Here is a 27,877-nt window from a genome sequence, read left to right as displayed (position 1 = left end):
GAACTTGCTTGAGTATTTGAACTAGCATGTGTACTGTATTTCAACTCATGGCTATAGGTGGAGTATTATAGTGCATTGGTACCATACTAAAAGCAGCAAATAAACTCAACACTGAGTGTGAACTTAGTTTCTGATGTTGATTATAGGTCCTTCTGACAAAATGACATGATTGCAGTGCATAGACGGCAGACATTGACACATATGTGTCAAGCACATCTCCATCATAAGAGGAAAATAATTCTTTTCTGCCAGATCCCAAGTTCCCTCCTGCCCCCATTCCCTCACTGTGGATGTGTGGCTCATACAGTGACTATCTGCATTCTGGGGATTGCAGGGATTTAACACCCGTAAATTCCTACTCTGGTTACTGGAGTGGGCCTGTCCATATGGTAGAAATGAGTTTTAACAATTCCAAGATAATAAGCTGCCTTATAAAAGCAAAGGCATATGATATGCTGATATCGTTCATATCTGATGCTAGCAACCACTGACTTATTTGTAATTAAAATTAATGATACTTTGGAAACAAGTTTATGCTGGGTTCATTGGGGGGAACTTGTTCTATTGTGATGTTCAAGGTAGTAACAGATTTGCAGGCAGGGAATTAAAATGAAAATGCAGGAGTCAGAGAATGCATTCAAGTTATTTCTTTTCTTTTTAACAGGCGGCTGTTCATTCGATGAACCTTTTGCATCATGTGGATATAGTCAGTCTGATGATGATGACCTTAACTGGGATCAAGTGAACACATTGGTAAAGCCCTCATCAGATCCATGGTTGCCAACAGGTAGTTTTCAGTTAAAATTATTTCTTTTATATATTGTATGTTTTATACATTGTATTGTATGTTTTATAGGGAGATAAAGCACTGGTGGTGATATTTTGTTACCACATCCTGTCAGCAAAAGAATTTCCTCTTGTGCTCCTCTCCCTGCCTGTGTCTTTTGTACCTCCCCAAATCCAGAAGGTTAGGAGAACCCTTGAACCCTTAGATAGTGTACAAGGAAGAACATTCCATTGTGTAAGCCTAAATTATTGAGCTTATGGAAGGTTCACTTAGTGCTACATTGAATTCTACCCCCTTTAAAGATAACTTTCTAAAGATCAGGCAGAGCACTTTACATTCACATTGGTAGATAAAGCTGCTAGGGTGTGAAGGCCACTTCTGTCAGCATACTTGTTGCTCTGGCCCATGGGTTAACCATGATATAGGGCAGGGTTGGCTACCCCAGCTACTTCCCTGTCTTCATATCTTCATATCTTAATGTCGTTCTAAATATTGTCTGATACTTACTAGTGTCACCTTCTGGTTTTGATGGTTTTGATTGGTTTTGATTGTCTGATACTTACTAGTGTCACCTTCTGGTTTTGATGTTGCAACCAAACCTTAGCTTGTCAGCCCTTGAAGTCTCTTGTTGGGGTTACAAAAGGATATCCATTTTGCTACTAATGGGATGTTTCAGGCACACTGAAAAACAAATAGCTTTCTATTCAGTCCAAAATAGAAATGCTTTCTTTCCCTTAACTCTTTAAGATTTGTAAAAGTTGAAAAGATATAATTACAACAGGTTGATGTCTAGATACTTATTTATGTGTAGGCAAAGCAGAGTGGAATAGATAAGAATGCAGACACAATTCTCTTTCAAAATCACATAAGGTTTGTTGGAGTGAGTAGGTGGTCTTAACTGCACATATCTGACAAATACTTCGTAAAACAAGACAATGAATAAGAACATCAAATAGCATTTAGAAGTGGTTGAAAGAAGAGCACATTATATCTTTCAGTTTTTCAGAACTATCACCTTATTCCTTGCTGCTCACAAAAATATATAAAGAATTACCACAGTTCAAATTAGGTGTGTGGATCAACTATAAAGTTTGAGATCCTTTGAAAAAATAATTATTTGAACTGAAGCAGTTCAAAGGCTATCTGGTTCAGCTTGGGGTCCAAATTTTGATTCAGAAAAATGAAAACTAAAAAATGCTAGCTTTTTTCTTTTCAACAGAAATGAATGAAATTTCCTTCTGAGTGGATAAAGTTTTCCAAACCAGAGACAAACTTGTTCAGGGTTTTTGTTTTGGACACATTTAAAATTTTATCCTCCCTTCCCCAAAAAGAGCCATCTATAACTTTATTATTTCTTAGGCAGAAACCTCAGCCTTGTGTTCTACTCAGTTGGCATCAGAATTCACAGGAAGTAAATGATGAGTGGATAGGAGTAGTGACAAAATGATAAAAGAACTTGAATATCCAGCTTTTCCCAAGCAAACACCACATGTATAGAGCAAGCAGAGAGGAGAGAATAGAACAGACAAGAACAAGGTGATTACTTTAGCATCACTTCCCCAAAAGTGTGTGATTGGAGACCCCTGATAAAATAAATTCTCATTAGAAGCTAGACCTGTCCTATACAAAAGAGATTTCCTCCACATCTCTCCTCACTGTGGTTATATAGCAATCTTAGAAGGAAATGTTTCAGGTTTTGCAGACAAATTGCAGCATCTTTTTAATTAAAAAAACCAACTCTTTTATGGTTTGAGGTGCTTTGATGGTCTCTGCTTTGGTTAAGGGTGCTTTGGGCATCCTGCCTTGATTCAAACAAGCCCATAATCTGTCTTAAGCTGTCCTGCTTTGGTTCTGGATCTATCCAAATATTTTGCATACCCTTAGCTCAAACACAACATACTTGCTTTGATTGACATCTCTTTTCCAGAAATACAGAAAGTGACTGTATTATAGTGGCTAAGAGATGGCAACTTTAACCAAGTTGTATCATTAACATTTCACCTCTTGGAGAATCTACTTTGGAGAAGAGCTCCAAAACAATGATAATAAGGCTTCAGGCAGCTGTGCAGTCTCCAAACTAGGCTACAGGACACAACTTAGAGAAACTCCTGACCCGTAGCAACAAACAAGCTTTGCAATATCTGGACCTGTCTGGCCAAGTTTGAGGAAGCATAGAAGTAGATCCCTGCTGGATCAGAAAACATTTTCTTTTATATTACCAAAGTTGGCAACTGGCCAACCAGATCTCTGCTGTTTTGCCCTCAACCCCAACAACTGATATTCAGATTAATCCTGTATCTCAATATTCAGTTTCTATTTAGCTAACACAATTAATACTGGTGGATATACTCCTGAGACTGAGTTAAAGATTATGCAACTAACATTTATATCTAATGTCCTCATTCCAGCTAAATGTACCTCCCCTCCAAAAAAAACACCCCCCCACACAATCCGGTATATTTCAGCAATAACAAAAGCAACAAGTAAATTAAAAAGATGGTTTGTCTCAGCAAAATTCATTCCAAACATATGAATCTTTGTAATGGACAGTGTGGCACATACTAAGTGACAAAGGTATCAATTGAAAACCAGGTAAATTAATTTAGCAAATGGATAAATGAATTAATTCGCTGCATTCTGTGTGAAGAATCTATATTGTCATATAGAGATGCTTGAGGAATGCATTCTTTGCCAATTCCCGTTTGAATTGTACTGATCTATACTTTTTAGAATCATGTGCAAATCAAAGCTTAGCTATTTAACGTATGTTGCACCATTCTGAATTCTGCAGCACTTTTTTTATTTTATTTACAATTTAGTTACAAGTTAGTTTCCTTGCAGTTTAGTATCAACTCTTAGTTCCCCCTCCCACATGTATTTAACTGCTTCTCTACTTTCCAACATCATTAGTTATTCACAGTTCTTATAATGATGTTATCAGCTGTGGCCTTTCTGAAGCACACTGAAACCATATTTTCCTTCTCTAGGATATGAGACATCAGTTACGGGACATGTACTTATTTTGTAAAATACTTTACAAGTTTTTTATAATCTCACGATCAGCATACTGGGTACTCTGCACGCAAGATAGGTTGCATTGGAACACTGGGCGGGACTTGATAAGAATTACTAATGATCAGGAAGTGGGGTTGGGATAAGTCTGCATTACTTGTCATGAAACAGGACTAAGTATTGAAAATAGTATGAAATGATTATTTCCCTGGTGAACCCTTTTGTGTGAATGGACTTCCCCAAACTTCTTCACTTTGTGTTATAGCCATTAGGTTGAAAGTTTCTTAGATTTTCCAGGTCCAGTTCCCTCAACTGCCGCTTTCTTTTGCTTCCAACTTGAAGCTAAAGTCACAGTGAGAAGCAAAATATGGAAGAGCTCCGAATTTCAAAAATCAAAATGTGTTTTACTCTTTGGTTTAAAAAAAGGTTGATTATAATTCTGTATATGTTCTCTATTTTGTGAAGGCAGAATAAATTAGAAATTGCTGTCACTGAAGGGACAGATAGAATTTAATTTCCCCCCTGTTCCAAGCATCACATTTATGTCAGAGAAGGTAGCTAATGTTCCAATCTGCAGAAGAAGGTCGTGGCCTTGTGAGAATAATAATGCTTCCATCCTAGCCCTCAAGGATCTGTGCCCCACCCCTCTGTAAGCTGCATGACTGAAGGATAACAAGGCAAGAAGCTGTGTAGGTACAGCAACCCAAAATTAATGAAGTATCCCAGGACACTGGAATGACAGAAGAGCTGCCTTTTTGCCCCTTAAAGGCACCAGAAAGCATAGCAGGGAAGAGAAGACTGGAATGCAAGCACCATTCTTGAATGGAAAAAACCCCCTGAAGTTTCATGTTGCTCATCAACACGCCCTGTCAATATATTGCAGAAAAACAAATGTATTATGCTAATAATATATGCAAACTAAGATTCACTAGCAGCCTCCAGAGAGGCTCCAGTTGACGAAATGTGTGCATCCTTTGAAATCAACTGGTCTCAGGTACTTGCAGAAACACTCATCAAATTATATCTCTGCATACGTGGGGGTTGTGAATTCTCAAGTATCAAAGGGTTTTGCTAGAAGACTGTAGTGGTATCTGGTTTGCTCTATTTGCAGAGCATCTGGGGTTACTGCACTGAACTATCGAACCTGATGGTACCAGTAAAATGATAGAATTCCTTCAGTTTGTTTCTGACAGCTCATCTATGTAGAGATAATTGTTTTCCTAACTTTAGCTTCCTTGATAATTCAAGAAAAAAATAGGCAAATATGATTTTGACAGTATTAGATTTGTCATGCAAGAAACAGCCATTATTACTTTAAAGCTTGCTCACAATTTTGTGACAACTGGGTTCCGTAAGTAGAGGGCTCATTGTATTTTAGTAAATGATCTGTCAAATCCCCAAAAGGTGTTTAGTCTTTTATTCAGATGGCTAAGTAATATTAAAACATACCATCTTGTTTGCTGATAATATGATGGAACAGCTGAAGACAAGCTTTAAGAAAGTTCAGTTATTAATATTTATGGCTGTATGAATGCTCATCCAAGAAAATGCAGACTAATAATTGGGTGTAACTGCAAGAGGTTTTAAAAACTTCTGCTGAGCCACAGCATTTTTTAAGCAAGCTGTTTGGACTCCCCCCAATGAATAAATGAAGTGATTCAATTATTTAAAAGTTTACTCAAAAGCTAGTATACATAGTTGTAATGGGTTAAGGGGCTGCTTGTGCGTAAATGGTTGAGTTCTCAACTCATGCAATCAGTCCGCGGAGTCCGTGGAGCCATGGATGCATGGCTACCTCAATCGCTGGCAGAATCCGTCAGTGGGCGCTTCCGGAATTTACGCCAACATAAGAGTTCCTTAACGGAAACTCTCCTTCTGGATTCTCTGCGTGACAGTTTCCTGCGCGGAGTAGGCGTCCCCAGCGGAGGTCCTGAAACCTCTCCGCTGTTCTCACTGGAAGTATCTTGGAGCCATCCCTCCGACTGAGTTTCTGCAGGAACTCTCTCTCTCCCCCTGCTGGTTCCTTCCTCAGCATCCGAGGGTCTCCTAGCCTCCTTGAGCCCTTCCACCACCTGACTCTCCGATGGCAGTTCCCTGACAATAGTGATGGTTAAGAGAATGAGCTGAGAGCCATGGAGTCCCCAGTTTCACCTCATCTCACCCCCGAACTTAGTTTTGCTCTTCTCCATCATCCCATTCTGCCGCACTGCCCCAAGTTCTCAGTTGTTGCTTGTTATTTTCATCTCTGACTTTGTTCCGCTCTCCTGCCCCTCCTCAGTTCATGCAGTTGGCTGGCTTATCACACCAGTAGTATCCCAGGAGATTGGAGCTGTTGCTTATGCTTTCAGATGCTTTAGCGGGTAGTGTGTGTACATCACTGGATATATCAGATGTGTTTTCTTTACAGTGCTTGGAAATTTCTGTTTAAAAAGGAGGTAGTCCGATTCAAGTTTATCAAAATGAACTTTTTAATTTATAAAAAATCAACTTTGGCATTTCCCCCTAGCATTCAGAATGTGGGGAGTCCAAAATAAGTTATACATTGCACACAAGTTATCAGATGTTTGACAGAATGTCAACTGGTGAAACTTTCCCATAATTGTATTTCCATACTAGAAAAGGCTTGGCTTGTTTAATTTGTGCCAGACACACAGCTGTTAAAGGCACAAGGCATCATTTGTTTTGTTTCTGTTCTTTTACTTCTTGCTGCAAGTTGCTCCTGTTAGAAGAGAGAAAATCTTTTCAGAAGCAAAGATTTTTAAAACTTTCATGTTTATTCCTTCTGATCGCTTAGCCATAGTTTTAAGGGCCAAGCATCCTTCGCAGCAGCAGCACCTCTTAATCTGCTGAATAAGCCTTAGACCATTGCCTTTATGTTTACATTCTAGCTTCCTTTCTAGATGCACAGTTGACTACTTCATTCTGAGCACTGATTGTTCTGGATCTTATATATTACTACTAGCTTGCTATGACTGGCTGTAAAGCTGTTCTGAATGCCACCTTCCATTATGTAGTAATCTTGGACTCCCACTGACTTCAGTGGTGAAACACAACTTTTATTTGTGGAGCATTACACCAGTGTTTGGAGTGGGACTGATCTTTCATTGAATATAGGATTTTAATCATATTCCTTGGCATAAATCAGTTATGATAGTGTATCTCTGCATCCTGCTGGTGTAACGAGTTTATTTGGAGTCCTCTCCTCATCCAGTGAATGTAATTCAATGATAGGACTGTGCCTACAAACGTTTTGCAGTGGTCTTATCTAAATGCAACCAGTACCGCTGTAGAGAGAGTTTTGCCCCTCTTCTCCTGTTAACCCTTGTCTATAACGAGGATGTTATGCAAGGCATTTTAGTTGTAGCATAATAATTTAAAGTATAATTACCATTTTTTCTTTTGTTCGATGCATTCCTTTGTGTGGCATTACAAAAGTGTAGATGTTCTCAAAGGCACTGAAAAATCTCATTGTTTCTTGTAAGATATCTAAGTGAAAGCATCTTGATGTCATCTTATTGGAGACATTCACAAAGCAATTCATTAGTGTGAAGTATTATACTACATTTAACAGCTTTGATCAGAAGTCTTTGAATGTTGCATAATGGGTATAAAGTTGGGGCTAGCATAGTTGAAATTTAACTGCAAGCTTATTTTAATATGTCCTTGGCCACAATTCACATTTAATATAAATTGCAAAGGCATTATCCAACCACCACTGATTCACTGGACTTCTGTAGATGCTGGGGAAATGGTATCACTGCCTGTAGTCTGGTGACCACCTGAAAGCTGCCATCACTGGGTTGGCATGGAGAGACGACTTTCTGCACAGTTTCTAACATGGGGAACACTTCCATGTGTTTATGTTAAAACATATTTAAAGCAGCTTTCATATTGTTAAATCCACCATAAGGAGCTCTACCATGCAAAGGAGATTTGGGGCAGTTTCCTCATGGGGCTTCTAATTTTTCAGTTGGCTCTTATTAGTTAAAATATGCATATCTCACTCTTCTAGTGTAAAACTCAGGGGAGTCTTTAACACATATAACATTAACTGCAAAACAAAAACAAAAAAACCCTGGGTCAGCAGTTGAAGATGCATAAAAACATTGCCGCCTTCAAAAAATGAAAGCTGTCTGGTATTAAAAGTTTTTCAATAATGTGTGAAAAATAGTGAGGGAAGGGGTCAGCCACACTTCATAGGGAAAGCTGTTTCATAATCTGAGCCCTTAAATCAAGCTGTTGATTAAAATGCTAGAAAACTATTATTAGGTTTTCCTACCCCACCCCACTGCTTTTACTGGTAGACCTTGAAAACCCATTTCTGCATGCATTACTAACATAGTCTCAAAGTGAATGCAATAAAATTTAATATGGCCATCATAATGTGGATTGAACACATGATTACTGCCTGTAGTTTGCATGAAAAGGCAATAGAATATGTGGTGGTTGTGAGTGATAGTGGGGATTTAGATACCAACACATCCCAAGTCTTGCAGCCTGTCTGTAGAGCGGGGAAGAACTTGCCATTGGGATGCTGACTTGACTTCAGCACGTTTACACTATTGCTGGTGAATAAATAATAAATCATTATCAATAGAGTTATTTGATGTATTGTTGCTTCTTCTCAAAATCTTAGAAGTATTTTTTGTGTGTGTGTGTGTGTGTGTGTGTGTGTGTGTGCATGTGCGCGTGCGTGCACATGCTAAATTGAGGGGGAGGAGAGAAGCTGTTGCTTCCAAGAGGTTATTTTATTTTTAAAAGAATGCTGTCCATATTTACATCTTTATGTCCTAAGCTGTGCCAATGGAAGGAGTTATTTTATTTTATATTATTTATAGAGAGAACTAAAAAACAAACTACCAAATTTATATATGTCTAATATTAATTACATTTTTTTTAAAAAAATTGAAGGTATTTTTTCAAATATGTAGTCACATATGGTGTGATCAACATGGCACATTTTTAGGTATAAATTATTTATCTTTCTGCAGGGAGACTCTAACTTTCAAAGTGCACAAGTTACACATTTGAATTAAAAATAGTTTATTTTTTTTATTGCCATAGGGTAGCATTAGACTATTCTCAAAGTACACCTTTTGAAAGGATATTTATTTATTTATTTATTTATTTATTTATTTATTTATTTATTTATTTATTTATACATACCCTGCCCACCTGGCTGGGTTTCCCCAGCCACTCTGGGCGGCTTCCAACTGAATATTAAAAACAACACAGCGTCAGACATTAAAAACTTCCCTAAACAGGGCCACCTTCAGTTGTCTTTTAAAAGTAAAATAGTTGTTTATTGCCTTGATAGGCCCTCAAACTTAGTCATGTTCATTACTTTAAGTGGGTTCACTTAGAGCAAAACTAAGCTAAACACTACCCATAGTTGTTTTCTGCACATTTTATGTGCTGGTTAATAATAGTGTACATAAGAAACAGCTTTCCGATAGTCGTACAGTTTTTAACGTACCACTTCTACAAGTAGGCAGATTGACATTTATGATAATGATTATATATACTCTTCTCCTTGTTTTTTGAGCTTGGGGCTCATCCAGATTTCCGCTTGTCCCACCACTTTACCCTGGGAAACCCAATCTTTACCGCTGAATTGGAGCAAACATCATTTGAGCCCCAGATTGTGGGTGATGTCACGTTGCTTGCAAGCTGCTCGGCTTCCGCCCACCCCTGCCTGCTGCCTTGCCTCTGTTGAGTCTGGCACTGCGGCAGCAACTAGGCTGAACCCTTGTGGAGATTGTGCCCATGTTGTTGTGCGACATCACACTCATAACTCATTGGGTCGCCCGGCTGAACACCCACAGTGTGCACCCAAACGCACACTCACGCACACATCAAGATGGCACTTCCAACCACCCCACTCTTTGCTTTTGGAAGTCTTATTTATAAGAAGCTTCTGTAGGTGAGGAACACCAGGGGAGAAGTGGTTTTAGAACCAAGGTGAAGCTGTCAAGCTGTTATTTTTGCTGCTGGATGTCATTCACGTAATCTTGCTTATAGTACTGAAATTTTGTTTTTGTATGTTTTTCTATTTGCTGTTGTGCTGTTGTTGTTTTATTATGTTGTTATGAAATTGTTTTTGTAGTCTTTGATTTTGAAATAGACTCCTGTTTTCTTTGTTATAAGCCGCTTTAAGCACATTTTTTGTGTAAGGGAAAGTGGCATACAAACAAAATTACGAATGAAATGAAAGTATGAACAAGCTGGTAAGGAACAAAGCAAGCAAATCAGAAGACAATAGAAAATGAAGCTGCAAAAGTACAGGCAAACATTGGCTGTTTAGAGTCTTCAGCATATGAGTTGTTGACGAAGTATCAGTATCTTTCTAGCTTCATTTTAAGATCTTGCATTGTTCTGGCAGTATTTCATGGAATCTGCATATCAAAGTGAATTATATTAAATAATACACATATTAATAATATTTAAAGGTTCTGTGCTACCCACAATATATATTTAAATTACACAGACATGTAATAATTCTCTGGAGTTCATATTATTGGGCATGTTATTCAAATAAGTTTTATAAATTCCTTCCAGGATATATCCAGTGATATGTATATTTCTTTCCCTGAGGTTGTTTGATACCCAGTGGTGCCTTGATGTTCTTGCATTGCAGAACAAATAGTTATTATTTATTTTCCTGTAATTCTGTCTTTAAATGAAAGAGCCATGAGGGTGTATATCTTTCTTGCTGAGTTGTTATAGATGTACTTGCACTAATGGCAAATTGCTAATGTATTACAGTATTGTACATTAATATGAAACACTTACTGCTTGTTTTCTCTTTTATATATAAAAAATAGTTTCATCTTTCATAAATATGTCTAAATAAAATAAATGGAGGTAATTTCTGGTTAGAAAAACATTTGTTGGCTGTAGTGTCTGAATAAAGCAAGATGCAAGTATTCCTCCTCCCGCTTCCGTATCCGTATGAGTATATGGATCACCAATAAGGATTTGACTCACCAATAAGGATGGAGCAACTGACTGGTTTAGTGCTATTAAGTATGTTGGCATTGGTAACTTTTGGTTTTATATGACTTCCAAGATCCTTTGTGATTGTTGCCAACAAAGACTTCATGGAACTGTGGATTTCACTGGGCTTGTAAAAGAGTTTCACTTCCTTTATAGCAGTGCTCTCATTAGTGTGCTGTAAGCGTCTGTAGCACTGTGTCTGTATGTGTTTGTGTGTGAGGGATGGAGGGTGGGACTCAAGGTACATTGATCTCAAGTGCTTTACTGCTGATTTCTGGCTGTTTGCTGTTCCAAACCGATAAAACAATTATTTTTCTGATGGTTGAGGCCCATTTCAAATGTGTAGGCAAAAATAAGCCCTGTAAAAATAATAAATAACCTTCGTTTTCAATCTCAAATTATCTATTGATGTATTTTCTAAATAAATAAATGGCCATCCTATCCAGAAGATTTCCACAGTTGTCTCTTCTTGTAGTCAAATAACTTTTACTCAGAGTAGACCCACTAAAGTTAATAGACCTAAGTTAGTCATGGCCATTAATTTTAATGGGTCTACTATGGGTAAAAGTTGACTACAATGCCACGGTTACAATTTCTGCTAAGGTCAACATGGCAGTAAATACGAAAAACTCACAAATATTAGCCTAGACAAAATAAAAGTAAGGCTAAATAAAATGTGACAGATACCAGTGGAAGAGTCACCCCATAAAGAATCTCCAGTAAAGGTATGCTTAATCCTTTCTTGAGAAATATAAAGTATCTCACTCAATTTACTAGATTACTCTTGCTGAGAATTGTGATCATTATTATTGTTATTGTGATTATTATTGTGATGATGATGATGATGATTAAAGTTTGAGTTTGCTTGCTAGCAGCTGCACAAACAATGAATACTTAAACAGTATTAACTTTTAAGCAATGTTAAAAACACACATCAGAAAGATGGGGACCCTTGAGAAGCCTATCAGAATTTGAAATATGCATGATTGCGCAAAGTCAAAAAAAGAAACTCCTCCTCTAGAATTTAAGTATTCCAAGCAAAGTTGGCTAGCCTTGTCTCTGAAGGAAACAATCAAATACAAGAAGTACTAAGGCTTATTTATCCAGAGAAATTGAGTATAACAAAAGTGCAACAGATCAGTCTATTTATCACCTGAACAGAGATAAATGGAAAGCTGTAAACAATGATAATGAGTAGTGAAAAGATTAATCTTTTAATTTTCTCTCTTCCCTCTATGAGCTCCTCTACTCAGCATTCCTTCTAATTTTGAGAAGCTGACCACATAGTCCACAAATCAGTTAAGATACAATGCTGAGATTCAAGCAAGCTGATTCCCTTGGAAATTAATGAGAATAATAGACTATCTTAAAAGCTAAGCACTGTGGCTTAGCAGGTGTATAAATCAGAATATTTGCTTCTAAATAAAGGAAGATGTGCCAGGAGGTATGATATTAATTTAAAAGCTAGTAGTCCATAAAAGGGACGCGGTTGGTGCTGTGGGTTAAACCACGGAGCCTAGGACTTGCCGATCAGAAGGTCAGCGGTTTGAATCCCTGCGACGGAGTGAGCTCCCATTGCTCGGTCCCTGCTCCTGCCAACCTAGCAGTTTGGAAGCACGTCAAAGTTCAAGTAGATAAATAGGTGCTGCTCCGGCGGGAAGATAAACAGCGTTTCTGTGTGCTGCTCTGGTTCGTCAGAAGCGGCTTAGTCATGCTGGCCACTACCTTTACCTAGTCCATAAGCTCCAACATTCTCCCAATAAAAATCAGGACCCGGGCCTTGCATTTCCTTCCCAAAGCCCAGCAAGCTTCTGCTTGGCTTAGGTAAGGAGGCGTGATGCTCAGACAGGGTGTGAAAGCCCTTCTGCCTCTTTCCCAAAGCCCTGTAAGTGCTTGCTGGCTTTGGGAAGGAGGCAGAAGGGCTCCAGGATCCTGTCAGAGCCTCACACCTTCTTCCCAAAGGCTAGAAATTGCTCCTTTACAATGCTTCTGCCGCTACAGGAGCTGCTTCTACAGCCCCCATCCACAGGCGGCGTGAAATTGGGGCAGCCCAGGATGAAGGCAGAGTCTGGGGCACCTTCAAAGAAAACATGCTTGTTCCACTTAAATTGGGCACTTAGAACGTATGGTAGTCCCGTCCTTTTACCTTGACACTTTCACAATACAGTGGTACCTTGGTTCTCAAATTTAATCAGATCCAGGAGTCTGTTCGACTCCAGGAATGGTTCGAAAACCAAGGTGCGGCTTCTGGAAGCCACAATCAGAAGCCGCGGAAGCTGTGTCGGACGTTCAGCTTCCAAAGAATGTTTGCAAACCGGAACACTTCTGGGTTTGCGACATTCAGTAGCCAATTTGTTCGACAACTAAGCCATTCGACTACCAAGGTACCACTATATCTTTTAAATTTAAAGAGTATGAGACGGCACAGTATTTGAAGAGCGGAATTGTGTAGTGCTGTATCGTTATAATATAGCTATATTAGTTATTTTTACAATTTTATTGGCAGCTGTAATATGTATGCTATTCTTTACAGAAAAGATATTATCATAATATCTCTCTGTCATACAAAACTGATCCCACACTGACATCTCTCAGAATGTATTAGCCCTACTTCCAGTATCAGAGCCTGGTTAAGGAAGAAAGGATTTAAGGGGATGGACTGCAGGGGTGAGAGCTTTCTCTGTATTGGTGTTCAGCGGTTTTCACCCATGTGACCACTCTCACACCTAGCTTTAGATGTAAGTAGGACAGTTGTGCATTTACAATACAAGTCTAGCACCATCACATAGTTTGTGTCTTTAATGACATACTGACCTTAATTATGGACATCTGTTACTGGGCATCAACTAGGTTTCAGTGATAATGACTGTTATGTATCATGCTTTAGGTCACATACATCTTCTATTGTCATTGTTCATTCTATAAGGAGTTCAGTGTTGTCTAGTTCATTATGGGGAGAAGGAACCTGTCACCTGAGTGACATCAATTTCCCTTTTTCTCTATCCCTTTTAACATGCTACTCATATTCTCAGCAATCATGGATACAAAAAGAAGCAAGACTGCACCTACAGTGTTCCATTTCCCACTGGCCTTGCCCCATTGCTATTCACACGTTAAGCACCAAGTCTGCAAATGGGTGTCTCTTTGTAAGCAGCTTAAGCAGATGTTTATTTGCAGATGTCCATGTGGGGTACATAAACAGTAGTGGGATAGGACTAGTTGAGGGCACCATTTTCAGTGCCTGCAGCACAGCCATGCATGCTCCCCGTAGTATCTTATGATTACCCTACGTGTGAGTGATGCATGGAAAGAGTGCTTGAATTCTGTATGCATCTCTGTATGCATCTCTGTATTAAATAACTTTTTGAAGATGAAAAACTTTTAAAAATGACTTTTTAAAGCAGGGCAGAGTGTGTAAATGAACTAAGGGTTTCTTCAAAACTTCTTTTTGTAAAAGATCTGAAAAACAATAGTTAGAGATGAGATGAAACATCACCACAGGTATAAATTTCTGCCTAGCAGCTGTGAGTCAGTCATGGCAATTATAGAATCATGGATATGGAAGAAGCCAAAAGGCCTTCAAATTGAAGCCATGCACACCACAGCCATGCTGCACAATCTAGACCATTTTGTATCATAGTCTGAACCGAAGTGCACTGTCAAAGATGACTGCAGAGTAAACAGCAGTGTGTCTTGATAATGTATTTTGTCCCCTCGATTGAAAGCTTGGATTTGTACTGTAGATTATTGTGGGCAGTCAGTTTCTTGCCTCTGATGTTTTATTGTGTTTTGATAGTGTCTGTTTTAATATTGTGTTAAAGTTTGGAATTTTTATGTATACCAGTGTGGAATCCATATTTGTGTGAAGGTATGATTTACAAAATTTTAAAATAATAATAAAATTATGGGGGCAAGGAAGAGAGTTCTGCAGAGGTTGTGGAACTTTGCACTGAGCCCAAACTCTACAAGGTAGTGATTGGTCCCTGGCAAGAGGGACATCAAATTCTTCTGGATACAGATCACCACCAATTTTCCGTAAGGTTCTCCTTTGGATCACCCTTTCTTCTTGTTCCAAATAAAGTAACTAGCTGAAAACAGACTATTTGAATTCAAGCAATAATTAACAAACATATAAAACACAGACACCTCAATAACAAGAAGGATCCTTTCCCTATTCCAAGACACAGATTCCATTGTAAGCAGCAGACTAGGATGTCCAAATGTGCAGTCATCTCATAAGGTTGTTTTAACTCTCAGACACATAACAGGTGATGGTAGTATTACTCTGCAGAAAACAAAGGGTTGTACTCAACATAGGTTTAAGAAGAATGTTCTATTGGTGCAAGGATTTATCCTTGAGCAGCAGAGCGTTCTGCTCCTTCCCTTTCCCATGTCCTCTAAATCTGTTCTGGCATTTCCCTCCACTCTCCAAGACAGATTTTTTTGGGAGGGAAGTAGTCTCATTGTGCTAGTGCAAATACGTAATGGAATACCACCCCAAGTATCTAATCATGATAATAGGACTTTTCTTTTAGATGCTGAACCACTAAGACCACTTTAGAGGGATTTTAAAGGGGTTAAACAAATGAATGGAGGAGCTGTCTCCTTTCTACAGTCTTAGCATATGGAAATTTTCCTACCTAACCAACTCTGAATTTACCAAATTAATGAGGGTTGTGTGAGACAGTGAGGTCTTCTTCACTTTGACTCTGTGAAGATGGTCCTTCTTTAGTTAGGAAAAAAAATTCCAGTTCCTTTTCTTCAAAGCAGCTCTTTTAAAAACCACAGAAAACTCATAAAAGCACTTCCATCTCCTGCTTAGACAAGAAAGTTTCTGAAGAGGTGGGCTATGTGACATCCTAAGGAGTGCCTTCAAGGAGGTAAAGGTAAAGGTACCCCTGCCCGTACGGGCCAGTCTTGACAGACTCTGGGGTTGTGCGCCCATCTCACTTAAGAGGCCAGGGGCCAGCGCTGTCCGGAGACACTTCCGGGTCACGTGGCCAGCGTGACATCGCTGCTCTGGCCAGAGCCAGAGCCAGAGCCAGAGCCGCACACGGAAACGCCGTTTACCTTCCCGCTGGTAAGCGGTCCCTATTTATCTACTTGCACCCGGAGGTGCTTTTGAACTGCTAGGTTGGCAGGCGCTGGGACCGAGCAGCGGGAGCGCACCCCGCCGCAGGGATTCGAACCGCCGACCTTTCGATCGGCAAGCCCTAGACGCTGAGGCTTTAACCCACAGCGCCACCTGCGTCCCACGCCTTCAAGGAAGTTCTTTGCTATTACCTGCCTCCTACTGGTCAGACAGAATTGCCTTCCAGTTTGGAGTGACACCTGAGAAACCAACTTTTATATTTGCTCATTGCTAATGCATACCGGAGTAAATCCAGATGAAGAGTTGATTGGCAGAATGAAAAGGAGACTCTGCTATAAAATTGAATTGTGTCAGCAACTTGTTTTGGTTCCTATTTTTCCCATCCAAAAAGAAAGTATGTAAGAAGGAGGAATTGTTAACAGCTTTCTTCTCATCTGAAATTTAATTACTATGTATGAGCAAAATAATTCCACAGAAGTATTAAATAATATTAATATAAGGTTGCCTATCATTGACATTTTCCAGCCATTGCTTTTTCTGTTTCTGGGTATGATCTCTGAGAATTTTATTACTAAAATATATTGCAAAGTGACAGAAAATTAGCAAAAGATGAGGTGATGCCGTACATTTAAAAGACTAATCCAGTATTCATTGTCTCTGATCTGTGTTAAAATTAATGATATTAGATAATCCACCAATTGAACAGATAATGAAGTGAAAGTTATAAGGACTTAATAAAACTGTTTTTCTTTCATTAAATTACCTTACTTTTTGAGCTTATTGAAGTTTATGTTTAGCATTCTAACAAAACTCAGATGAAGAGCATTGGGGAGAGGGGTGGATGGAGATAACTCCACTATCTTTTTTCTGATTTTCACAGATATCTGAACTACTATTGCCGTTTAATCTTGTTTTATTTAGACTATTTCTATACTACTTAATGTAAAATAAGTCTAAGTAGTATACAGAAAACTAAAGCAACAACAGACAACTTAAACAGCATTTTTTAAAAACAAAAATGCTGTTACATATACAGCTGTTACATTAACACGAAATTTCTAATGCATATATGTAAAGCAATATGAATCCCTTCTGACGCACCTTCCCTCCCCTCATCCACCATTGCTCTCTTTTCCCACTTTTTTACTGGTGTTGCCACCCTTCAGGAGTCCTGCTTGCTTGACTGACTTTCTTTTATATACAGAACACTTTAGTATAAACTATTTAACTTCTACCCTGAGGTCCTAATGATACTTTCCTGCATCTGTTTGCAAAAAAAAAATGCCTTTTTTCTTCAGCAGGTTTATCTAGGGGAGGGAGGAAAGAAATGACCAGAGGCCACAGCAATTCACTCAAAAATCCAAATGGTCCCACTGGCCTAAAAAGATTGGTGATTCTTCATCTGTAGCCTCTCCAACTGGGACATGATCTCAGATTGTAATAACAGGGAGTTTGTTAGTTTTCACTGACCCTACTTGAGCCTCATGTGATCCTCCTCCTCCTCTGGTTCTGTCACAGGAAGCTGGTGGGGCACAACAAGAACCCCTGCTCCCAGGCGCAAACCTTTGTCAGGCTGAGCCAATAGCGGCTGTGTCGGTGATTCTTATGGCTGGATCTGGCATCTATGATGTGAGACTGTGCTGGCTGAGTAATTGGGCTGAAACCACAGTATAGCACTGAGCAGATGGTCATACTGACAAGATTAAGTGATAATTACCTCCTCCCCTGCCCAGTGAGACTTAGATATACTTTCAGATCTGATTATGCTGACTAATCAATGAAAAGCGCACAGTGTGGGCAGCCCAACTCTACATGCATATTTCTGAATAAGGGCATTTATTAGTGGTGGAGTGAAAATGGAAGAGAGGAATCGCACATTTCCCAAACTTACCAAAGTGTTTGTGGGAGAAGATAGCTTAGATAGTTTCCAGGAAACAGCTCAGTAGGGCCGCATGCCTTTAACATTGTTGTTAATGCTCACAGTGTACTAATGCTGGGAATCGTGGGAAATGTTCCCCATTGTCTCTAGATATTATAGTACGTTAAAGACACATGCACAGCAGCATCTGGAGACACTATGAACTCCTTTTCCATGGTTTCAGGCATCTGTGTGTGCAGGGTGCAGATGTGGCAACATTCAGAGGAAAAAGGAAACCCTATTGAATGTCCTCCTTGTTGCCCCTCCACTTTGGTAAGTTAGGAAGGGTGGCATTTGCAATAAGCAGGCCTCTAGGTGCCATCACTCCCAGGGAGGCCTAGATATCTCACCAGAATGGAACGGATCAGTTGTTTAAAAGGGTTAATTTCAGGTGCTTGGTGGAAGTCCTTATTTTATTTTATTTTCAGTTTGTTCTTAAATATGTATACCACCCTTCATCCGTACATGTTAGGGCAGTTGACAACATAGAGATGCCATATAAAAACACAAAATGCGTAATAAAAACAAGAAGAAAGGGGGGAACCCCAAACCAATAAGCCCCTTACCCTACTCCCTCACACACATTTGAAAGGGGTATGTGATGTTAATCAGCCAAAGGCCTGAACAAAGAGGAACGTTTTCACCTGTCGCCTCAAGGTATATAATGAAAGCCCCAGCCAAACCTTCCTGGGAGGATCATTCCACAAACAGGGAACCACTGCAGAAAAGGCCCATTCTTGTGTTGCCACCCTCTGGACCCTCTTATTTGGGAGGCACACGAAGAATATCCAATATGAACTGGACATAGGGGTGATGGATTGGTTCCGCTCATCCATAATCTTTAGGGATAAATTGATTTTTTAAAATGAGCACATACCCATTTTAATGTGTTTCACATAGCATTTCCACATAACCCTCTTACATGGAAAAATGATTTTAAGTATTTAATTTGAACTTGTACAGTGGTACCTTGGGTTACATACGCTTCAGGTTACACATGCTTCAGGTTCCTAACTCCGCTAACCCAGAAATATTACCTTGGGTTAAGAACTTTGCTTCAGGATAAGAACAGAAATCGTGCAGCAGCAGAGCAGCAGCAGGAGGGCCCATTAGCTAAAGTGGTGCTTCAGGTTAAAAACAGTTTCAGCTTAAGAACGGACCTCCGGAACGAATTAAGTTCTTAACCCGAGGTACCACTGTACTTTAATATTTCAAAACATTTCCTGGAATAGCTACAGAGAGGAATCTGTGTAAAACAAAACAATTAAATCAATTGGCACAATATAGCCTTGTATAATGGTGTTTTTAGAAATACAGGACTTATTTGCAGTTAACTACAGGAGGAAAATCAGACAAGATATTATTAAAGGTGGTGGACTAGTTACAGAGTGTACATTTTTTATGTTCTTCATTGCTTTTCAGTGCTGTAATTGATTTTTTTAGCTTTATTCCTTTTGGGAACAAGGGTGGAGGATAAAATGCTTCATAAACAGTTTGTGCTCACGATAGAGCATTTTTGACATGTTGCCTACAAAGTATTGACAAATGTTCAAAAATAGCAGAACAACTCCATGTGAACGTGGTTGTAGGGATCAGCTCCAGGGGCATTAATCCCCCGTTTTGTGTGGGATGCAGCGGATGCATGTATACCTTGTATACTACATTCCTGATAGCAGAGAGCATTGCACCCTGCATTATGAGTGCTACTTGCTGAGTGCAAGGATTTGTGGATTGGGTGGGGTGTATTTTGTGTATTTCCTCATCTGTAGAGTATGCTAACCATTAAGTATGCTTGTCCTGTAAAGTCTTTTATTAAGCATCAGCATATTCAGTATGAGACCAGTCTTCCTGTATACAGTGGTGCCTCGCAAGATGAAATTAATCCGTTCCACAAGTCTCTTCGTCTTGCGGTTTTCTCGTCTTGCGAAGCACCCCTATTAGCGGCTTAGCGGATTAGCGCTATTAGCGGCTTAGCGGCTATTAGCGGCTTAGCGGCTTAGAAAAAGGGGGGGGGAAGGGAAAAAACTCGCAAGAAATTCGTCTTGCGAAGCGCCTCGAAAAACGGAAAACCCTTTCGTCTAGCAAGTTTTTCGTCTTGCGAGGCATTCGTCTTGCGGGGCACCACTGTATTTGTTATTCAGCATGTTCTTTAACACACACACACGTGAGACAAGTTGTAAGCTCTGCAGTGAAAATGAGATCTTCTCTGGCAGTCATTTACCTGCAGTGAGCAGTTTCCAGAAGCAACTTAACGGTGTGAGTATATACATTTGTTATACAAGAGAATTCCCACAGAGCAGGTCAAAAGTTGCTGCGTCAAGGATGAGGTAGCTAGCTTTATAGAATTCCTTTCTCTTAATGTTAAAATCCGATTTCCCTCATTCGGATTTATGCACTGTGCCTGTGATCAACATTTCAGACTACTTTAAACAGATTTTTCCCACTGCAAGAAACCACACATTTAAATAAGATGTGTAGTTTCATGCATATTGTTCTTAAGGCAGCAATCCTAAATGAAATTTCCTAGGAGCATTAATTTAATTTAAGGTTGCCACATTTCAAACAGTGATTTTTTAATGGAGGGTGCGAAGTTGTTGAGCAAAAAATGGGCATTTTTGAGCTACTTTTAGGGAAGGTCGGCGAAAACAACACTGACAACATGGGTTGTCATACGTCCAGATTTTGCTGATTTCCGGATGTATGGCAGCCCTATTTAATTTGACCTACATGGGATTGTGTTGCTTATAACTAGTAGTAACATTTCAAGTCATTTGATTTTTTGTTATAATAGCAAAAAAAATCCATCTGGTAATAAATAGTACTGCATTATTTATTTATTATGTGTGACCGTAAGCCTGCCCTCCAAAAAGGGACGGTGGAGTCAAAAATAGGACTATTAGCCTATCTAGCCTATCTAGCTTTGTCTTGCCCGCATTGACTGTCAGTGGTTTCTTCCAGAAAGGAATCTTTCCTACTCATGCCTAGAGATGCCAAGAATAGAACTTGGAATATTCTGCATGCAAAGTATGTACTCTGCTACTGTGCCATTACACCAAGATAGTGCAACAATATTATATGTATTTATCAACACACATTATCTGATGACATTATGGAGCTGAAGCTTCAGTATCGCCTGTTTGTGTTTCTTTGTTTGTTTTTACAAATAACTTTTAACCTTGGATTAATTCTGTAGGTTTTGACACAATATTTTCCCCTTTCAAATATTTAAGACAGTTGTTTTCCCAGCCTAAATTACATGTTTTGTACAAACATATACATTACCATCTTCTTGCACAGCCTCTAGATGTGGCAATAGTGTGGATCCTGGCCAGTAAAATGCGTATTTTCTGTCTAACAAATTAAGGAATAATGACCTTTTTTTTGAGGGGTCTTGTGGCACATTAGCAGCTACATATATTTTTATGTTACCTGAGGTTTGATAGGCTAGAGCAGAGGTGCAAACTCATGGCGTATAGGCTGGATCTGATTTGCCACACCATTTTGTTGATTGCTTGCCAGTCCTCCGTAGTCCAATTTACGCCCCCCCCCCCCAGAACCTTGAAATCAAGGTGGGGGTGGGGATTCAAAAGGCTGTCTTCTCAGTCCAACACCTTCTCTGCTATAGTGTTAGAGAGAGGTTGGAATATAGGGTTTATCAGGGGTCAGCAACCTTTTTTAGCAGGGGGCTGCTCCACTGTCCCTCAGACCTCGTGGGGGGCCGGACCCTAACCCTACCCTAACCCAGAGATGCATTTTAAATAAAAGCACACCATCTGCTTGTGGAAAAACACCAGGCAGGCCCCACAAATAACCCAGAGATGCATTGTAAATAACACATTCTACTCATTTAAAAACACACTGATTCCCGGACCCTCCCCAGGCCGGATTTAGAAGGCGATTGGGCCGCATCTGGCCCCCGGGCCTTAGGTTGCATACCCCTGGTTTGGATGATAGCCTCTTATATTTTCTCTATCTGCTTTGCTCTCTTCCCAGCTAAATGGTCAGTAAGTGTGGTGAGTGTGTGATGTATATGTGTGCTAAGGGCAAGAGTGAGTATGCAGTCACATTGAGTCCAAATATTCTTTTTAAAAGGGGCTCCACTATTATGTGATCCACTATTGGGTGTGGGCCCCTTTCCCCTATTGGAATACAGCTAGGCTGGAACTCAGGCTCTACCCTCTCAATGGCTGGATCTCAGAGAGCTGCATCATACAAAATCGGTTCTATGGCTTGCAGATGTTCCTGTGAACTGCTTGTCTAGAGTTTAACTGTGCTTCTAGGCACCAAATCTCAGGGAAAAGAGAAGAGATATGGCGAGTCATTTTACATTATATAAATATATAATGGACTTTACAGATTGTGTTTTGCTGTTCCAAGTTTCTGCTTCCAAAGCAAACAGCCTGCCTTTTAGAACAGTTCCTTCAGTGCAAGTTTGATAGTATTTGCATTGTTAGAGGATTTTTTGCATGAGTGCGTGCAATCAAATTTCTGCAAAACAATTAAATGAAGCCAAATGGGGCATGTACCATAACATGAAAGATGTGAGCTTGACCTCTCTTCACTCAGGATTTTTGTGTTATTCTGGCTTTCCCATTAGTAGATGGATGTAGTCACATGTGTTCTGGAAATAGTAGCACAAGACTTTTTTTAAAAAAAACTTCTTCACCAGCACTTGTATATACTGTAATTTATGTTAGTTAGGAAAAACAAAGAACAATGCAACCTCACCTTTGCTTAGTGCAAAGCAGTGTTCTCCAAGTTGTACTATAGTAATTTAAATTCACAGAACATGAAGGCAAAAGTCAGGGTATTGTTTCAACTGCCACATTTTCTACATATATAATAATAGTTTTCCAGCCAATATGGATCTGTTACAAAGCTACACTTTATAATGTGTCCTGCTCCCCTAGGACTTATTAATGGATCTAGCAGATTTGCCTGTTGCAAAACTTTCCACTGCAAATGCTTGCATTTTTAATATTATCCACTGACGAAGCTGAACTTGAAACTGGGCCTACTAGCGTGTAGCAATTTGCATTTTTTTACAGATGTGGTCAGAGGCCCAAAGTTTCTGACGTGAAGCAGGTGTTAATAATGAGTACAAAGGACATACTTTCATATATAATTATAGCAGCCTTTCTCAAGCTTGATTCTCCCGATGTTGTTGGACTGCAACTTCCATCATCCCTGACCACTGGCACTCGTGGTTAAGGAGGTTCGGAGTTGTAGTCCATCAACACATGGGGACCAAGGTTGAGAAAGGCTGGCTTATAGTGAAAACTTATTAACAAGTACCTTTGTCATGGACAGCCTTGAACTCCTGACTGAAATTCATTGAAACAGGGACAGATGCCTTTGGCAGTGTGCTACAGGGGAGGTCTAATGCTTTCCATCAGCTTTTCATCAGCAACTATGTAGAGAAATTGACAGTTTAAACTACAATTTAATATTCAATTCCAGGGTGTTGTATATATTTAATGATGTATTGGACTGCCTGTTGTCAACCATAATGACTGGCTGAATCCTGGTCTCTCTTCGGGAACTAGGAGGCTGCCAAATAAGAGAATGTGAAGATGTTTTCAGAAATAGCTGGCTCTTTCTCGTTTTTTTCTGTTTTACCTTCTTGCAGTTTAATGTCTGTTCTAGTGGAAATATTTTTAACTTCAGGCATTCTTCCACTTACGCGCTATCAATTCACATGTGACAGCGTATATGCATGACACCAGGAGATACAGTTAACATGCATTACCTGCATATTGTCATATTTTTATTTCCTGAGGTGGGGGAATTAGTCTGGAAATCTGTATGTTTTGTGCTTTAACTTAAAACACACACACGAGGCAGTGAGGTTAGGGATGCACAGATGGACCAGCAGAGCCAGTGCCTCATTTCTGCTGGTGCATCCATGAAGCCCTGTCTTGCTCCTGCCTTGCCCCATCCGCATCCAGGTAAGCTGCAGTAATGTCAGTATCAAAGTTTGGCTCTACCTCACCACACCAATTTCCACTGGCATTTTCATGTTTCTACCACACGGTCTTTCTTGTTTACATGACATACAAGCAGTGCATGTTCCAAGAATGTCTATATATATATATATATATATATATATATATATATACAAAAACACACTGCAGTGCATTCATGCACTTTTCATTAAAAACCCTTTTGAATGAAATGGTATGACATGAGAAGCAGCTGAAATTTGCTTTGGCAGATGAGTTCTTCCTCTAAATCTCACACAGCTTAATGATATTCATTGTGTGTGTTTGTGTAGGTATGTATGTATTTAAAATATTTATGTCCTGTCTTGTAAAAGCAATCTTCCTAAGACTTTTTTAAAAGGCTGCTGGCACAGTATTCTTTCTTCTACAATGCAACTTTAAGACCAGTTTGTGTACTGTTGTGAGCAGTTAGTTGGTGGCTGGTGTTCATTGGGATTATTAGGCCAGAAAGTAGTATAACCAACAGTAGATGGATCTGAAGCCAGAGCCAACGAGGAGATATTTAGAGATGTGACATTACTGGATATGCTGGTTTTGATTATTGTTGTTATTCTGGCAGCCCAATCCTGTGTATTGTTACAGAAGTTGGGTGCCTCCCCCTCTTTCTGCCAGGCGGTGGCAAAAGTCCATGGGGTTCCAGGCACTCACTCAGGGTCTGTAGTCCTTTGGAGAATTGAGACATGGCAGAGACCGTAGCAGCTTTAAGAAATGTGGTTTATTCACCTATTTACACCTTCAGTCTGTATGGAGGGAGTCCAGATCTTATAACGTGGTCATTTCAAGAGGAGCTTGCTCCCATAGCAGTGCAGCCAGTCTTCAGCCAGCCTACTGAAGACAGATACCAATCTTTTCTTCTTCCTTCTTCTTCCCAACAAGCCTTGCTGTAGACTCTTCTCCTGTCACCTCACACCCAGTTACACTGGCAACCTACCAATCCCACCCCACCCTGTCTCTGTTCACACCCCAGGGCAAGGGAGGAGGACAGTTCTTTTGTATTGCCAGTAGCCCTCAATGGCCCTGTATTGTTTCCTAATAGCCCTAGCTTGGCCTGGTTGTTTTTTATCTGATAACTCGGGAAATTCCTCTGTAGCTTGTATTTCTCTCATCACATCCCAAATAATCAAAATCCTACCATTTATTATTTCTAATATTTAGCCCCGCCCCCCAATCTTTAACAGTATATTTAGTCGGATGTGAGTTCCATATGAGTTGAGTGGCATTTAGTTCCAAAGATGTATGCATATGATTTCAGTATTTATTTTGTACAAGCTCTGTTTCGATTTTCGATTTTAAAGTCCCCACTTTTTTAAAGTTAATTGGTATCACATATCCAAGAACAAGCAGTAACCTGTTTTCACTTCCATAAACTTGTGTAAACTTTATAAAATGTAAACACCACAAGTTACTGAGTACACATTTAGATAATACAAATATTTGATCATCACAGTGAGTTGCTACTGATGCCCTCATTGGGGATTTCATGACCTTTCCGAGAAAACAGCCATTTGTATAAACAGGGGTTATTTGGATGTAATTAAAGCCCTTGTTTAAACTGTTTCTTCAGAAAGCTCCTAAAGTTACAAGACAAATAATGAATATAGCACCTAAGTCAATAAGCAATTTAAAAGTTGAGATTAGAATAGTAAGTTGCATAATTTATATTTTCAAAAAGATATGTTAACTAGTATCATTACATACTGCTAAATGTCAAAGTTAATTTGATCAAGTTTAATATTTTATCTGTGCGAAATGGGCCCAATGCACACTAGTATCAGTTCACAGTGTCCACATGGAGACTGGATCATAGATGAATCAACAGTATGTGCAGCTTCTCAGCGCATGGATCCAGCACCAACCATGTGGATTTCACAATGTGAACTCTCAAAAATGGGTGCATCTGTATGATGCGGGTTTTGTGGAAATTTTTTCTTTGCACATTGGTGATTTGCACTAGAAACCTTTCAGTTTGGGTTTGAAAATTTTCTAGAGAGTGGTCTAATTTACCATTTTTATTTTACTTGTATTTATTAAACAAAGCTGAACACATCAAAAACTTACGTCTCATTTTAAAATGTCCTCATCCTTTATCACATTTCTCCTGCCTATGTTGAAGGAAGACTAGTAAAGCTAGGTTACTTATGAATGTATGTTACAAGCATAGGGAGTCTTTCATACTGCCGTACGTTCAGATTGAGAATTTGACGCGTGCAGTATTGTAATGTCATTTTCACTTATCTTAATTAGCTTCCAGAGCACCTGAAATCATGCAGAGGAGCACTTACAGAACACATATTATCTCAGCTTAGAAAACTACACTGAAGAAATAAAAAGATTATAACACTTGATAATGTGTAGTCCCTTGGGAACATTTTTAATAGAAATGGTGTAACTTCCCTCTGTTGAGTTCGGAAACAGTTTGGTATTTACAAGCTTTTTCACTGAGTGTTCTGAAAAAGCTAGATGGTTTCCCAAGAGTGCTGACCAGACATGTAATCTTGGTGCATGTGCACAGATGGTGTTATGCACATGTGCATTATTGTGTCTCTCCACCCCCAAAACCCCATTGTAGTTTGGTTACATCCTTCTGCACCCACTCCACAGCACAGCCATGACAAAGACGTGGTTGGAAATTGTCTTCCCCAAACCATTAAAACTAACATGCTCCACAACTAGATGGATATTTTAATTTGTGATAGGGGCAGCAAACATTTGCAAGAAACAATCAGGATAGTTGCCTAGATAGAGAAAATGATGCTTGGTTAGGTAGTCTGATCCACATATCCCAGCTATCAATGAGAATTCTCTCATTGGTGGAATTCAAGATGTAAGGGCTAAATAATAATGATTTTTTAAAATGTCTTATTGACATCTGAACATGGTAAAAAGACAGAAGATGGTATCCAATTGTGCCTGTCTACTAGTGGAACAGACTTATTGAGTAACATGATATTTCCTTTCTCTTTTCTCCCCTGCTCTGCATGTACACTAAATCTGAGTTGAAGGGTTGGGAGACTCTCTGGAGCAGATTTTTTGGGGAGGGGGCTAGGGGGAAGGAGGGAAAGGGGAAATATGCTCCCATAATGTTGGATAACTTCTAGAGTTCTTAGTTTTTTAAGCCAAACCTTCTCCATTTCCTGTTGGCAGTCAGGGATACTATCTTCTGAGTTTCTGGGACATGAAATTACTTTGACCCTGTATTCTTGGTTTTCAAATACCTTTAGTCTTTCTGCTCTGCAGCGTTTCTCTCATTCAACATCTTCAACATCCAGCTTTACTTGTATTATTAGTTTCATCAGTTTCTTTCTCCTTCAAACTCTTTCTCAGTACAGTACTTGTTTGATAAAGCTTTCACTGAAGCTTTCTAATTTACATTTACCTGTAGAACATTGCTGCTTGACAAGCACATCCGTTTCCATTACACACACCAGGACCTATTCCGAACTTATTTGTGTTTTTAGATCTTAAGATGTCTGGGAAGGATCTATGTAGACTTTCATTTCTCTCCACTGTAGCACACTGGTGGTTTAACATTTATCATAGTTGTGGTAGAACACATGCATTGCAAGCAGAAGGGACCAGGTCACTCTCCAGCTTCTCCAGGTAGGGCTGAGGGAGACTCCAGCTTGAAACCCTGGGAGCCACTGCCTGCCAGTGCAGACAGTTCTGAGCTAGATGGGCCAGTGGTCTGACTTGATGGTTTAAGGCAGCTTCCTAATCATAGCAACTTGCCAACAGATCTGCACAAATGATAATAGAGAGCGAGAAAAGTCAAAATATTGTGTTATACCATGTCTGTTACAGTAGACTAGATATGTAGTAAAAATGAGAAAATGTAGGCATATCTAATGGTGTAGGGCTTTAGTGGGTTGATGTTGATCCAATGGTCATTTTCCAAGTTGGTGATTTATTAGCTTGGTTTCTGAAGCAGAGCCATTTCAAGGCTGACTGCCTTGTGTATTGTGTGTGTGTTGTCTATTGGAACAAGCACAAGGGGAAGTGTTTGTTCTCCAGCAGTTATGTTGTTTGTGCTCTGTTGTCTGCAGTGGATCTTGCATGTGGTTATTGCTGTT

At 39.5% G+C, this 27,877-nt stretch overlaps 1 protein-coding gene and 1 long non-coding RNA gene across 5 annotated transcripts in view; one reads left to right on the top strand and one right to left on the bottom strand.

The window, feature by feature from the left end:
* PTPRM (protein tyrosine phosphatase receptor type M) overlaps positions 1-27,877 on the top strand; it is a 428,935-nt gene that overhangs the window by 128,811 nt on the left and 272,247 nt on the right. For all 4 annotated transcript variants that reach the window (XM_079982864.1, XM_079982863.1, XM_079982862.1 and 1 more), the window contains exon 2: positions 665-787. In XM_079982864.1, coding sequence (XP_079838990.1) covers positions 665-787 — 123 coding nt within the window. The remainder of the gene's footprint in view (positions 1-664; positions 788-27,877) is intronic.
* On the bottom strand, positions 5,906-18,230 carry LOC307220283. The gene is made up of 3 exons (XR_013840815.1): positions 17,779-18,230; positions 7,188-7,310; positions 5,906-6,219 (listed from the first exon to the last, which is right to left on the bottom strand). It is a non-coding gene; the product is annotated as an uncharacterized lncRNA (long non-coding RNA).

Source organism: Podarcis cretensis, assembly GCF_951804945.1.
Source record: "Podarcis cretensis genome assembly, chromosome: 7".
In the NCBI taxonomy this organism is placed as follows: domain Eukaryota; kingdom Metazoa; phylum Chordata; class Lepidosauria; order Squamata; family Lacertidae; genus Podarcis; species Podarcis cretensis.
Note: the sequence above shows the minus strand (reverse complement) of the source record. Positions and strands in the feature narration are given on the sequence as shown.